Here is a 15,834-nt window from a genome sequence, read left to right on the forward strand (position 1 = left end):
AGAATGATCCAAACTTCTGTGATCACTTGATATGGATGTGGCCAGGCAAGTGTGAGGGCCATTGTACCGTTTGACCTCCCAAATGCCCTTGCGCTTCCGGAGACTGAGCCGAATCAACCATGTGCACCCATTCCCGAACTCTGAACACTTGCCCACATACCGGCGGTGATCGGACTCCACCACCTTGTACTGTACCCCTCGCCGGATGCTGTAAGTCTTCACACTTAACAGGGCCTCATCTTTATCCTGGAATTGCTGACCAACCTGGAACTCTGTGAGACCAGCATTTCCTTCCGCATCTCTAGCTCCGAATCCAACAGGGTGACCTAGCGCACCCTCATGCGTCATGGCGTCCAGGTCCAGAGAAGAAAAATATGGTGGATACTGCTGTGTGCCAGAGCTAGAACCACCGCCAGCCAATGCAGGCCCAGCCGCTTGAACCTCGTCCCCGCTATCATCCTCAATCGTTTCGGGCTCAACGTCATCCTCATCAGGATCACCCAATTCTCCGTCTCCGACGCCAACCGGTGGAACGCCCTGTAAAGCGTTTGCCAGAACATCAAAGGATCCTACCTCGTCGCGGACGCCGTCATTCAAATCAACAGCAAATGACGGAGAGGCGACAAGTTGGGCCGCTGGCTCGTAAACTGGTACGGAGGAAGAGGCCACAGCAGCCATCGAACTGGAGCCAGCTGCCGTGGCTACATTGGCGGTATTCCGGTTCGAACCCCCTGAGCTGGATACCACATCAACCAGCTTTGCCAGCAACTCTGGTGTGCGGACCTCCGGAAACTGCCTCCGACAAAGAAACATGACTTGGAGGTCCTCATCACTACCAATCGTCAGACAATCATACTTCACCGTATCGTGCAGGATCGTGACTGGAATGCGATAGAAAAACTTCTTAATCCGCTTCGCACCTTCCAGGCCAAGTTTCATCAGCACAGCTCTAACCAGGTCATCATAGCTTGTCGTTCGATTCACCACAATATAGAGAGGATTCTTATCTGTGAACTTCACTCCGGACCGAGTTTTCCTCTTGATGGATCCTTTGTGGTGTACCAAAACAGCAAAACTCTCCTCCTCACTAGCCATCTTACGTCCTCTAATGAGAGCAATTCACGTTTACAGCGTTTATATAGAGCTCTGATTCCTACTAGTTCGAACTAACCTGGTTCGAACCATCATACATGTAATTCGAACCAAGCCAGTTCGAATTACTACAATCAACCTCTCTTTGGTTCGAACCAGGTTGGTTCGAACCAAGAAAGCATGTAATTCGAACCAGCCTGGTTCGAATTACTACAACCAAGCTCTCTCTCCATAATTCGAACCAACCAGGTTCGAATTACATGCTTTCTTGGTTCGAACCAATCTGGTTCGAATTATTAGTTAATACAGTTCGAACCATGGTGGTTCGATTTATTTAAAAATGCCTCCTGGCTTATTGCTGAAACAAATTTCTGTTTGGCGTATTTTGGTTAAACTTTTCTGCATGTGGCTTAATATGGTTTTTTGCCCTATATTTATAATTTCTTTTACTCTAATGTTCTTTTTAACATTTTCTTTTGACATTTTTATCTTCGTTCTATTATAATAAATCTAGTTTAATTATATATATATATATTAAAGGGTAAAGTACTAAATTGGTCTCCTATGTTTGAGTATAATTCTGTTTTAGTCCTTAAGGTTTAAAGTGTCCTATTTGAATCCAAAAAAAATTTTATTTAGCATCAATTTAGTCTCACAGTGAGGTCAAAGTTGAATAATTAATGGAATATCCTACATAACAACAGTACAAGAACAAAATCGACAATTTAGAGAACAAGTACAAGCTCCAGAGGCACAAAATTAAACGTGGATGCATCAATACATTTATTTATTGTTTTTCTTATAATGTAAATAAAATATTTTCTATAGAACTAAAGAGAATGATAAATAAATGTATTGATGCATCCATGATTGATTTTGTGCCTCTGGAGCTTGTACTTGTTCTTCAGATTATCGATTTTGTTCTTGTACTATTGTTATGTAGGACATTCCGTTAATTATTTAACTTTGACCTCACTGTGGGGCTAAATTGATGCTAAACGAAACTTTTTTGGATTTAAATAGGATACTTTAAACCTTAAGGATCAAAACAGAATTACGCCTAAATATAGAGGACCAATTTAGTACTTTATCCTATATTAAAAATATGATTTTAATTTTGAATGTGTTCATAATTCAATTAGGGTATAATTATATTATTTTAGATGTGTTGTGAAAGTTTAATATAATATTTTAAATATACTTACAACACATCTAAAATAATAAATAACAAGATTAACTTATTAATTAAATAATATCACCTCTTTTCCACGGTATCTAACTATATTCTAATTCCATATGTGTTTAAATATTATTTTTTCTTTCTTTTTCGGATAAATATTTTTGCGGTAGTTTTTTTATTATTTTACATATATATTCATAACACATCCAAAATAATAAAATAACACACAAAATATTTTTGATACACATAAAAAATTTATTAAATTTGTACTTATATTTTTTTTAACAAAAATAATTTTTTAACACATCCAAAATTTGTTCAAATCCATATTTATATTTTTTAATATAAATAATTTTATAACACATCTAAAATTTTAAAATTAAACACTAGATAATTTCTTAATACATCTAAAACTCATCCAAAAATAATTATATTCATTACTCTTGTTAATTAGAATTGAAAAAAAAATCATATATTCCAGTCTTGAAACAAAAATATTACTTTAAGTTTAGTTTGGTTAGAGTTAGATTTTTTTTTTGAAACAAAGAAAGCTCAACACAATAGTGTGGAGCATAAATAACAAGAAATAAAAGAAATTGCCTAGAGGAGAGATATCTAATTCCTTGGCCTCCAAGTATTCCCATCAACACTCACCAGGATCACTGGAAGTCCATTCTTGGTAGCTCAAAATCGTCCTGCTTTGCATTTTCGCAACACTTGCTTCTTTAATTTTGAAAATTCTATCGTTCCGTTCCCACCAGATGTTCCAGATTACTACAAAGAAACCCGTCAGCCACTTCCTCTGCTCTTGTTTTCTAGAGTGCATTCCAGTCCAACTTTCAAACAGCCCTTTTATGGTACCAGAAACAGCCCAATCTGTACGAAAATACCTCAACCATGTGCACCACACCCTCCATGTAACCTCACATAAGAGAAATAAATGCTGCACAGATTCTATCTCCTTTTTACACAGGACACAAACATTATCACTATTAGGAATAACACCCAATCGGCTCAACCGCTTCATGATATTAACTCTACCAACTAGCACAAACCATCCAAATAGCTCCACTCTCGGGGGTACCACGCTTCTCCAAATCGCACTGGTGAAACTATAACTTGTGATCTCATCGACCAGAATTTCCGATTGGATGACCTGCAAAAAGGAGCTAGTAGAAAAGACACCCTTCTTATCAAACTTCCACACAATAGCATCATGTCGATCCGTTGAGAGCTTCACTGGCCTTAACCTCTCGTGAAGTTGATGTACTAGGTCCATCTCCCATTGGAACAACTCCTTCCTCCAATGAAAATTCCAAATCCACTATAACCCATCCCAGAACACACAGTCCCGTATCACATCACCTTGTTGGGTTGAAATGGAGAATAGTCTTGGAAAACTTGCTTTCAGAAGGCCACCTTGGACCCAGTTATCTTTCCAAAACAGGGTTCTGCTTCCATTCCCTACCTCCATTGCCAGGCCACTAACCATTTTTTATCGTACCCGTTGTTCTTTTATATGCAATTGGCATATGTCTTTTCAGGGCCCTCCATTTACCGGTAAATGCTGGTATGCTAGCATAACATTCGGGTTTATATTATAACATGAATAAACAATCTTTTTCCACAACAGGCAGTCTTCCTTTGAGAACCGCCACCACCATTTAAACAGGAGCGCTGTGTTTCTAAGCACTGCATCCCCAACTCCCAATTCCCCAACCTTTTTTGGTGCCTGAACCAACTCCCACTTAACTAGTGGTATACCATAATTTCCATCCTCATTACACCACAAAAAACGTCTTTGTAGGCCAATCAGCTTATCAGCAACCGCCTTCGACATCTTGTACAGACTAAGGTAGTACATTGGTAGGCTATTCAGCATAGATTTAATTAGGACAAGTTTACTTGCCTTGTTGAGAACCTTCACTTTCCATAAGTTTAACTTCTCTTCCACCTTATCTATGATCGGTTTCCAAGTCTTTACCAGGCATGGGTTTGCTCTTAGAGAAATCCCCAGGTATCGAACAGGTAAAACAGCTTGCTTGCATCCCAGGATACCACTTGCCTGATCAACCCATCCTTGCTCGCAGTTCACCGAGATCAGATTCGACTTATCAAAGTTGATACTTAGACCCGACATCAGATCAAAGCACCGCAACAGCCTCTTATAATTCACAATCATTTCTGTGTCCGGAGGACAGAACAAAATGGTATCATTTGCAAATTGGAGGTGTGATAATTTGATATGATCTCCCTCTACCAGTAGTGGAGCAATGCGTCCGTTCCTGACAGCCTCCCAACATCCGATGTAAATACTTTAACTTTAAATTTAAATACTTTAACTTTAAAGAGATATAATTTTAAAATTTAAATATATGAAAAAAGATTTAAGACATAATATCTAAAAGTAATTATTACAATAAATAATAACAGATTAAAAAAATGAATTATGATGGATACATAATTGTACCATTGTCAAGAATCTTTGCTTCTAACTGTAAAATATTAGTCTCCTTTTTCCTTTTTTTTCATTCCTCTTCTCCAGACCCCATTGAAATACAAGAGCTGCTCCTAACATCTATTTTCATGTATTGATTTATTTTCCAAAAAGAAAAAAAAAAAATCACACACATATATTTTGGTTTAGCACATTAAACCATTAGCACATATATTTGCCTCTTTAAATTCATACTGGATACCAAAATTGGGTATGTCTAAAACGAGCACAACAATTATGTGTTTATTGGATGCGCCATATTTATATAGACCATTAGATTTAATTAGATGAAAATCAAAGGCTAATATGAAAGAAGAGTATTGATGGACTCTAATAAATACAGAATATCCTAGTACATAAATAAATGCTTTAAATAGTAATACTTTAATAGGCAATACTTTAAATGGCAACAGAATTTTTTATTTTTAAATAATTAAATATAAAATATATAAATACAAAAATATGAGTATTTTTTATTCAATAAGATTATTATTATACAATAATTTTTTTTAATATTAAAAAATTATATTAAAATAAAATTTTAAACTGTAACATAAAATATAAAATATAAAATAATTAAAATTTTATTTTATATTATTTGACAAATAATTAGATTATTATATTAAAAAATTTATTAATTAACTAATTTTGTTAAAGATATTATTATATAAAAGAATTTTTCATCAAAATTTTTGAAAATATAATTTATTTAAAATATTATATATAATACATGAAAATATTAACCTTTTTTATTTTTTTTATTTTTTTTTAAAAAACGGAATAAAAATAATATAATTTTAAACACATACCTATTACATTATATATTTACTTATATTAGTAAGATCTAAACTAATTAAACTTATGTAATTAAAAATATAAAACATATAAATACAAAAAAATAAAATATTTTTTATTTATTAAAATTAATATTTAAAATTTCATATATATAATATTTAAAATTATATATTTATAATAAGATATTTTTTATTTTTATTATTTTTAAGTATTTTTTTATTGTTTTAGTTAAATTTTTTATTCTCTAATTCGAACAAATATATATATATATGAAAAATTAGTGTAAATGTCATAATATTTCCAAAATTTCATATATTTTCCTAGTTAGAATGAAGTTTGTAATTTCATCCTTGTAATTTTGTTTCCATGAATAAAGTATTATTTTATTAGTATTTAAAATATTTTATTTCCTTTTTATTTTAATTTTAGTTTTTGGTTAAAATTATTTTTTTCAAACTTATGTATTTTTTAATTCTCATCTGTTTCTAGGTAATTAAACAATCATAATTGTACATGGTAGTCGCAGATATAGTTAAAGAGATTTGAGAGTAAAATTTGCAAAAGAATAATTGAAAGAACAAGATAATAATATAGAAAAATAGTATTTTGGGATTTAATTTTGACCTAATAACAAAAATAAAATATTTTAAATATTAGAGATGTAATTAAAATTTAATTTAAATATTAAAAACTAAAACAGTATCTTACTCCATTATTCTTATTCCATTTATCTTAACGTTTAAAAAGAATACATGACTTTCTAATAACTAATTGTATGATGATTATTATAGTGATTTTTTTTAAATACGAGAATAAATAAATAATTGATGGAATTTTATATATTGTGGCTCCTCCCTTAGTTGATGCAAGAAGGACTATTTATACTCACGGTCATAAATCATAATCAAGATCAAGTTATCACTACTCAATTAGACCATCAATAAAAATGTGTAGATAAAATGAGTGTTAAAATTTTTTAACTAATATTATCGAGAGTTTTAAGTCATTGGTAATAATAAAATAATAATAACGACGACATATTTGTTGATAACTTAAGACGTTGTGAAAATAATTAATTTAATTGTACTAAAGGCAAAAGTATACTAAAAAGTATAAATAGTACTGAGGACTGATGTTGGTATCTAAATTTTTTTTATAGGGATACATATTATTATTATCATTGCTGTTTTTGTTTTTCTTTTCTCAAAAAAAAAAACATCAAAAACTAAAAAATATATATTTCAAAGTTATGAAAAAGTTTTATGAAAAAAAAAATATATATATATATGTTTTATATTTTTAATTACATAAACTTGATTAGTTTATATCTTACTAATATAAGTAAATATATAATATGATAGATATGTTTTTAGAATTATATTATTTATTCTTTTTTTAAAAAAATTAAAAAAATAAAAAGATTAATATTTTCATGTATTATATATAATATTTTAAATAAATTATATTTTTAAAATATTTTGATGAAAAATTATATTATATAATAATATCTTTAATAAAATTAGTTAGTTAATAAATTTTGAATATAATAATCTAATTATTTGTCAAGTAATATAAAATAAAATTTTAATTATTTTATATTTTTATGTTACAGTTTAAAATTTTATTTAATATAATTTTTTAATATTATAAAAAATTATTGTATAATAATTAATTTTATTGAATAAAAAATACTCATATTTTTGTATTTATATATTTTATATTTAATTATTTAAGAATAAAAAATTCTGTTGCCATTTAAAGTATTGCATATTAAAGTATTACCATTTAAAGCATTTATTTATGTACTAGGATATTCTGTATTTATTAGAGTCCATCAATACTCTTCTTTCATATTAGCCTTTGATTTTTATCTAATTAAATCTAATGGTCTATATAAATATAGCGCATCTAATAAGCACATAATTGTTGTGCTCGTTTTAGACATACCCACCAAAATTAAACAAACCTAGATTAACGGCATCAAATTGTTTGGACTAACTTCTAGTTGTATGAAAATAAATCAATAAGTTTGCAAAGCTTAATTGTGACAACAGAATCAAATTCGACCAACTTATCCAGTTCAGTTTGCAAGGCTAAGTCCAAATTCATGAGAATACTCCAAAGTTCTCGAATATAAATTTATGATATAATTATAAACACGATCTTAAATGATTTTATTATGCACAATTTTTCTATCACTTGCTACATATTTCTCTAAATTCAGTTTTAACGAAGACAAAATTAGTAGATTTTAACAAATATATTTTTAGCGGTTTCAAATTTAAAATCCAACTATTTTTCTTCTAACGTTTTTGAGAGTCTATTGAGTTGATTAAGCAATTTTTATTATCGAAATCAATTATTAAAATTAATTATTAGTATAAAATATATGTTAAAATATAAATATATATTAAATAATATATATAAATATATTAATAATTAATTTTTTATTTTTAATGTATAATTAATATTTTTAATAAATAAAAAAACAGATGTGTAAGGAAAGAAAAGAAAAGAATACCAATAATTTATAATTTAAATGATATAATTTTTTTATATTTACTTAAAAATATCATGTTGGAGAGAGAAAGAACACTTGCAGCAAGAAGATTATGATTGTTAAATGAGCGCATCTAAGAAAGGTTGACGTAGACGCGCACCACCGTATAAAAATCACCTCTTCCCTTACCACGCAAGATGGGTTCCACACTCGTCTCTGCTGCGCCTTCTGGAACATTCTCCTCCACAATACGACGTCGTCTGCCACTCGTAGGTGCGTTTTGCATGCTCAGCTTGGGCATCACCAACCTCTACACTCCCTTGTCTTCCTCTGCCTTCAAAACGGGGTGCGTTCATTCTCTCTCTCTCTCTCTTCTCTTCCGGTAACTGCAACACTCCGTTTCTCTTCCTCATTTTACCGAATTGCCCCTCTCTGTTTCCAGATCGAAATTCAGTGGCGCCACTCGCTCTATCAGAATGGAAGCAAGCAACAACAACACTGTTCCAAGCATCGTTGTTTACGTCACTGTTCCCAACAGAGAAGCAGGTCCTCAATTACTTCTTCATTTCCTTTTTGCAATAATATTTGGGGATTTTCGATTTTGAACCCTAATTACACCATTTACTGTAATAATAATCTTGCTTAGTTGATTGTCCAGGGAAGAAGTTGGCTGAGAGCATTGTCAAAGAAAAGCTTGCAGCTTGTGTCAACAGAGTACCCGGTATTTACTAATTACTATGATTAGTATTTACTATGCTTATTGCTAAAGCAAAATGAAATGTGGTTTGATTTCATTAATTGAAACTGGTTCCTTAAGTTGAATTATTGATCTAACTTGTTCCTCTTGATAGATTTACCTTGATGTATGTGACTGAGACTTGATGAATTATTGAATTCTGCTACTGTTCTTCTTTTTTCTTTGTCCTTTTATCATCTTTCTTCACTTCTAGCTTATAATGCGTTTTCATATATGGTGTGTGGGATGTGCCTTCGAATATCTGAATTAGAATCATATATCTTCTAGAGATAAGGTCAGGTGATAGCCTTTATACGTCTTGGGAAACTCTCCCCTGTTGAATTAGCTTTTACAGTTGAGTTATGCCTGATAGATCCTAATAACGTGTTATGGTTCTGATCCAGTGCATGTTTTTGTTGTATAATATGATCTAGTGTTTAATTAATTCTCTAACCAAGTTGATTGTATATGCTGATTACCATGTTTGTCTTTTGAACACCATGTTTTGGATGTCTTGTGCAGGTATCGAATCAGTGTACCAGTGGAAGGGAGAGGTATAGACTGGAATTTCTTAGTTGATCGAATTCTCTATTTTAAACTGCAACATTAACAGAACTTTTTGTTTAAACCCATTTTCTTCCTGATATTAGTTCTTATTATTCTCCGGTATGCATTATTTAGGTTCTTGTGGATATGTTTTAGGAAAGTTTATTTTGAAGTATTTTTGTTCATTGACTTTGCCTTGTTTGTCTTGGAAATTTACAGATCCAAACTGATGCGGAGGAACTTCTTATAATCAAGACTAGGCAATCCCTTCTGCAAGCACTTACAGAGCATGTCAAAGCAAATCATGAATATGAGTAAGGCTGAACATCTAGTAAAATCAATATTGCTAGAAGTTCAAATTTTGGTTAGCATAGTTCGAGTTGCATTCACTAATTGATACTAAAAGAAAGCTTGAAAAAGGACATACTTAAAAACCAGACTCTTTTTGGTTAACAATATCTGTTGCTCACATTTTAATGTAACATCGACTAAGTATTTTCTGTGATTACAATATAAATTATTTATTCAATGAAGAGCTTTTTGGTAAACAACTGTCATGAATTCTTTATTTTAACGTACTTAATTACCATGCAAATACCGAATATTTACTTATATTGTGCGAAAGGGACGGATTATATTTGTGACTAGACTACAAAAAATTGGTACTAAAATAGATGTTGAAATGAATTGAGCTGGAACTGTTGGAAAACGAAATTGTAAATAAGTATAGAGAACCAACTTTTAATTAGCCAAACATTAGTTATTTTTTTCTTTATTTTAAGTTGTTTTTTAACCCTTACCTTTTGGAGAGTTTAGGGTTATGATTTAAAATTTAGGAATTAGCATTCAGACGTTAGGGTTTAAGGTTTAGAATTTAGAAAAAAAAGGGTAATTTCAAAAAAGTATACTGATGTTAGCTGAAAATGAGTTGGTTACCTAATATAACTCCGAAATTGTGCACTCTGCTGCTTTTTACCTCTTCCTTTTATTTTGCAGTGTGCCAGAAGTAATATCCTTACCCATCACAGGGGGGAACCTCAAGTATTTAGAATGGATCAAGGAGAGCACAAGGGAGTGACTATCAAGTTTATAGCCAGTGGATGTTACGAGTGGAAGAGTTCATCTGTCTATGTGTAGTTAAATAAAGCTGCCAAGCCAACTAGGCAATGAAGGGTTAGCATTGTTAATGTAGAGGATGAGGATCAGTATTCTATTAAACAGTTAATGCTATTGGGTGTAACAAAGAGGTTAAATATTATTGAGATTTTGACTTGTGAGTTATGATGCACTGACACGGAACACACCGACACGCAAATTTTAAAATCTTACCTGACCTGATGACACGTATACATATAAAACATAAAGTATTTTTTAGATAAATTGTGATGATATTTTGATATTTTATTGATATTAAAATATAAATTAAATTTTTTAATTATTTTTAATGTTTTATTTTAATAAATAATAATATATATAATATATAGATTTATTTAAGAATAAGATTGGATATGTTGATACGTGATGGTATTTAGGTGTGTCTATGTGTCTGGAGAATAATTTTTTATTTTTTATGAAGATACGGTTGGACACAGCAGACATGCGTGTCGAACGAGTATTGGTAAGTGTCGTATTCGAAATGTATTCGACACGCGGATACGACAACTCAGCGAAGTATTTGTGTTTCATGTGAGTAGTAATCTTGTGTCTTTATGCACATTAAATATCTTGTGTCTTTATGCACATTAAATTGTTAATTGTGAGTAGTAATCTTGTGTCTTTATGCATATTAAATTGTTTATTGTGCTTTTTGTTTTTAGGCGGATTGACGATTATTTTTGCTGTCTTTCTATATACTCTTACTTCCTTTTTGTTTTTTTTGGATATAGATGAATGCTACTTATTAATTAAGCTGAGTTTATTTAAATATTAATATTGTGAAAAGGTGTGTGTTTTTTTTAATATTTTTTTTAGGCGAGTTTAACACTGCTATGGGAGAGAAAGAATTTTTTGTCAAAAGATACAAAAAGGTGGAGACGTTTTGTACATGATTTAAATTTTTTTAATGAATAAAACCAAAATGGCACTACCGTTTTGTTAGAAATAAATAATTAAAAAAATAAGTATAGCTGAAAACGGCAGCCGTTTTGTGTTGAAACAAATTTTACTGACGGTGGTGACGTTTAGTACAAGTATGAATAAAAAAATTTAAAATTAGCTATATAAAGTATGCTAGTGTTATGCGAGAAACACGTTGAATAGAGTAGAAAGTGAACAACACAAAATTATTTGCCTTCAAATTTCCAGAGAGCTTAGAGCTCTTTCTTCTTTAGCAGTTGAATTTGTTCTTACTTCTTTAGCTGCTGAAGTTGTTCTTCATTCTTTAGCAGTTGAAGTTGTTCCGCATTTGTTGAGTCAAATAAGTTGTGGGTAAATGTAACAAGTGTATAAAATGGAGAGTTATGTTAGTTTAAGAATATATTTCAATGGTCAGATTTTGTATGATACACATGAGGGGTGTGAGTTTTTTGTGTGAGAATCCATGTGTTATTATTGTTCATCTTTCAATAATATATGAAGGACTTAAGAGTGTACTCTATCAGAGTGTAGGACAGCTAGGCCTGAAGAGAGTGACCAATATTTTATATAGGCAGCATGTGTTAGTATTTAGTGGTTTTGTTCAATTTCAAGTAATGCACGTGGCTGATGAAGCTAGTATACAAGTAGGGACAGATACATGAGGGGCAAGTAGAGGCCTGACCCAGCTTTAAAAAAAAAAAGTAGTAGTCACTAGTTAGAAGCCCAACCTAACACAAATAAAACATTAAAATTTTTTAAATCCCTAAAACTAATTCTCTTTCTTCACCTTTCCTATTCTTTTCTAATCCTTTTGTTTCCTAACACGTGGCGTCCTCAGTCTTCATTGGGTCATATCATTGCCATTGCTAGTCTCTAGTGAAGTCAAGGTATTTATTTTATTCTTCACTTCTTTTATATAATTACATAAAATTATTAATTAACAAAGTACATTGTTTTATTATGGAATAATTTAATTTTATTCTTTTGTATTTACATAGACAAATTATTGACTTATTTTTAAGATTTATTCTCTTTTATTTTTTTATTTTATTTTTTAATGAAATTGATAATGATTTAATGAAAAAATTATTATTATTGATATTTAATTAATAAAATATATTTAGACTTTATTTATTTATGTAAGTATATAATTATTTGAGTTCTTTTTTTTCAGGTAAAAAGAAATTAGAACATTTAATGATGAAAAAGCAAAGTAAAATTGATACAATTTTTAAGAGAAATGTTACTGATAATGTTGGAGTTCAAACAAGTCAACCCTCTAATCCTATTTCACAAGAAGGTCAAGTGAGCTCTCTAATCTTACTCAAAATACATATCAACATGAAACCAAAGTATCAAAATTAGAAAGAGATGTTGATATCTCTTTACTAAAAAGGAATCCAGGAAAGCGACGTCCAATTTGGCAGTATAATGTCAATGAACGTGATAAGATTCGTAGAGCATACATAATAGCTGGGCCATACCAACCAACAAATATTAGCTATCCAACTTTTGGTAATAACAATCACTGTCGATATTTTCAATCTTCTTGGTTTAAGAAATTTTCAAGTTGGTTAGAATATTCACCAGAAAAAGATGCTGCTTATTGTTTGCCTTGCTACTTGTTTGGTAAACATTATGGTGCTCGCAATGATGGAAAAAATGCATTTTCAGAGTAGGATTTAGTAACTGAAAGAAAGTAAACAATGGGGTAAATTGTGCATTTGTATGTCACGAGGGTTCTATTCCTAATTCTCCCCATAATTTATGTGTGAAATCTTGTGATGATTTAATGGCTCAATCTAAGAATATAGACAAAGTTCTTGATATGCATAGTGATGAAACTATTGCAAATAACCGTTTAAGGTTGAAGACATCTATTAATGCTATTCGATGGCTTGCATTTCAAGCATGTGCATTTAGAGGCGATGATGAAAGTCTTGGATCTTTAAATAGGGGAAATTTTATTGAGTTAATTAAGCTTTTAGCTTCCTGTAATCAGAATGTTCATAATGTTGTCCTTGAAAATGCTCCTGGAAATGCTCAATATATATCTCCCAGTGTTCAAAAAGATATATTGCATATCTTTGCTAGAAAAGTGCGTGCAACAATTCGAGAAGAAATTGGTGATTCTAAATTTTGTATAATTATTGATGAAGCAAGAGATGAGTCAAAGCGAGAACAAATGTCTGTGGTTTTGAGATTTGTAGACAAGCACGGTTGTGTTCAAGAAAAATTTTTTTTGATCTTATACATGTTTCTGATACATGTTCTTTGACATTGAAAACAGAAATTTCATCAGTTCTTTCTCGTCATAATCTTGATGTCCAAAATCTTAGGGAAAAAGGGTACGATGGAGCTAGTAATATGCGTGGTGAATGGAATGGATTGCAAGCTCTATTTTTGAAAGATTGCCCTTTTGCTTATTACATTCATTGTCTTGCTCATCGATTACAATTAGCACTTGTTTCTGCAGCCAAAGAAGTTTGTTATGTTCATCAATTATTTTCAAAATTTACACTAATTGTAAATGTTGTGACTGTTTCTCCTAAACGTCATGATCAGTTAAGGGTTGCTCAAGCAAATAATGTTGCAAACTTAATTGCTAATGATCAAATTGTGACAGGTAGTGGACTTAATCAAATTGGTACTTTGCAAAGAGCTGGAGATACTAGTTGAATTCTGTACGTAGCTTGTTATGCATGTGTTGATGCTACTTGTGAAGTTCTTGAAAAAAGTACCAAAGAAGGTAATTTCTCTACTCGTGGTGATGCTAGTGCTGCTTATGATGCTATCACATCCTTTGAATTTGTCTTTATTTTGCATTTGATGAGAAATATTTTGGAAGTTAGTCATGATCTTTGTCAAGCTTTGCAACGAAAAAATCAAGACATATTGAATGCTTTAACTCTTGTTTCTACTACGAAGACTTTAATCCAAAGAATGAGAGAATCAAGTTGGGAGGCTTTCATAAAAGAAGTTATATTATTTTGTGAGAAACATGAAGTTGAAGTTCCTGATATGAATGCATTGCATATTCCTAGAAGAGGTCAGACTCGCAAAATTGTTGATCAAATTTCAGTAGAGCATCATTACTGTGTTAATTTATTTCTGGCTATAATTGATACACAATTGCAAGAGCTTAATGGAAGATTCAATGATAATATGGTGGAATTGCTTACTTTAAGTTCAACTTTAGATCCCAGAGATAATTATAAGTTCTTCAGTGTCAACAAAGTATGTGAATTAGTAGAACGGTTTTATCCAGGTGACTTCAGTGACCAAGAGAAATTTCACATTAGAATGCAAGCTCAACATTATGAACTTGATGTTCCTAATCATGTTGAATTAACTAACTTGTACACAATTTCGGAGTTATGTCAAGGATTAACGAAGACAGGAAAGTCTTTAACATATCCTTTGATTGATCGTTTGATTCGCTTGGTATTAACTCTCCCTGTTTCAACTGCTACAACTGAGAGATCTTTTTCAGCTATGAATATTGTGAAGAATAGACTCAGAAACAAAATGGAAGATGAATTGCTTGCTAATTGTCTTTTGATTTACATTGAGAAGAAGATTGCTGAAAGATTTGACACAGATTCTATTATCAATGAATTTTATGATATGAAGAATCGACGTGTACCACTTCGTTAGTAAAAAGTACATTTTTTTTGCACTTTAAATATATATTCTCTATCAGTATATTTTTGTAATGCATCTTAAATTATAATTTATTTGCATATATTTTTTTATATTATATATATTATTGTCCCCCCATGATAACATTCCTGGATCCGTCCCTGTATACAAAGAATGTTTTCGACCTACCATCAAACTAGAGTATGAGCCTCACTTATCGAGTTATATGTTGAGTTCGAAGAAATTGAAGATATTGATTTTTCGGAACCCAATATAGACTGGATAGATTATAATACCGAGAGTGATGAAGAGTTTGAAGGTAATTATGAAGTTATTGGTCCAACTGAAGATGTGGAAGAAGATGATATATCAGTTGAGGGAGATGTAGCAGATGTTGCTAATGCACTAGTGGATCAACATCCATCGGAAGAGCCATCATTTATGCATACTTTGAATCTTGATGCCATGTATGTTCCAGAATTTCCTGAATATGTCAATAGAGGTAAATTTTTATTATTATTATTGTTGTTGTTGTTGTTAGAAATATTTAAATTATTATTAGTATTTTTACGTTATTATTATTATTATTACTAATTATTATTAGTCTTTTTATGAAACAGAGGTTATTATTATTATTATTATTATTATTATTATTATTATTATGCGTTACAAGAATTATTTGAATTATTATTAGTATTGGTACGTTATTGTTATTATAATTAACACTAATTATTATAAATATTATTATTAGTATTATTATGTAACGGAGG

General features: G+C 30.9%; 1 protein-coding gene across 1 annotated transcript; it reads left to right on the plus strand.

Annotated features, from left to right (window-relative positions):
- Nucleotides 1-8,187: 8,187 nt before the first annotated feature.
- CUTA (Nitrogen regulatory PII-like, alpha/beta) lies at nucleotides 8,188-10,627 on the plus strand. Its single transcript, XM_016308201.3, has 6 exons — nucleotides 8,188-8,410; nucleotides 8,507-8,610; nucleotides 8,723-8,785; nucleotides 9,323-9,354; nucleotides 9,566-9,660; nucleotides 10,343-10,627. The coding sequence occupies exons 1-6, from the start codon at nucleotides 8,262-8,264 to the stop codon at nucleotides 10,422-10,424; spliced, it is 525 nt and encodes a 174-aa protein (XP_016163687.1). The 5' UTR covers nucleotides 8,188-8,261; the 3' UTR covers nucleotides 10,425-10,627.
- Nucleotides 10,628-15,834: the final 5,207 nt, after the last annotated feature.

Source organism: Arachis ipaensis, chromosome B7 (assembly GCF_059453495.1).
Source record: "Arachis ipaensis isolate K30076 ecotype BB chromosome B7, ASM5945349v1, whole genome shotgun sequence".
Lineage (NCBI taxonomy): Eukaryota > Viridiplantae > Streptophyta > Magnoliopsida > Fabales > Fabaceae > Arachis > Arachis ipaensis.

What these genes read in the sequence shown, in the direction of transcription:
- CUTA (XM_016308201.3), top strand. Translation starts at nt 8,262, where the DNA reads ATGGGTTCCACACTCGTCTCTGCTGCGCCTTCTGGAACATTCTCCTCC. An exon ending in TCCTCTGCCTTCAAAACGGG is followed by an intron (nt 8,411 to 8,506) that starts GTGCGTTCATTC and finishes CTCTGTTTCCAG; the next exon opens with ATCGAAATTCAGTGGCGCCA. An exon ending in TTGTGTCAACAGAGTACCCG is followed by an intron (nt 8,786 to 9,322) that starts GTATTTACTAAT and finishes TGTCTTGTGCAG; the next exon opens with GTATCGAATCAGTGTACCAG.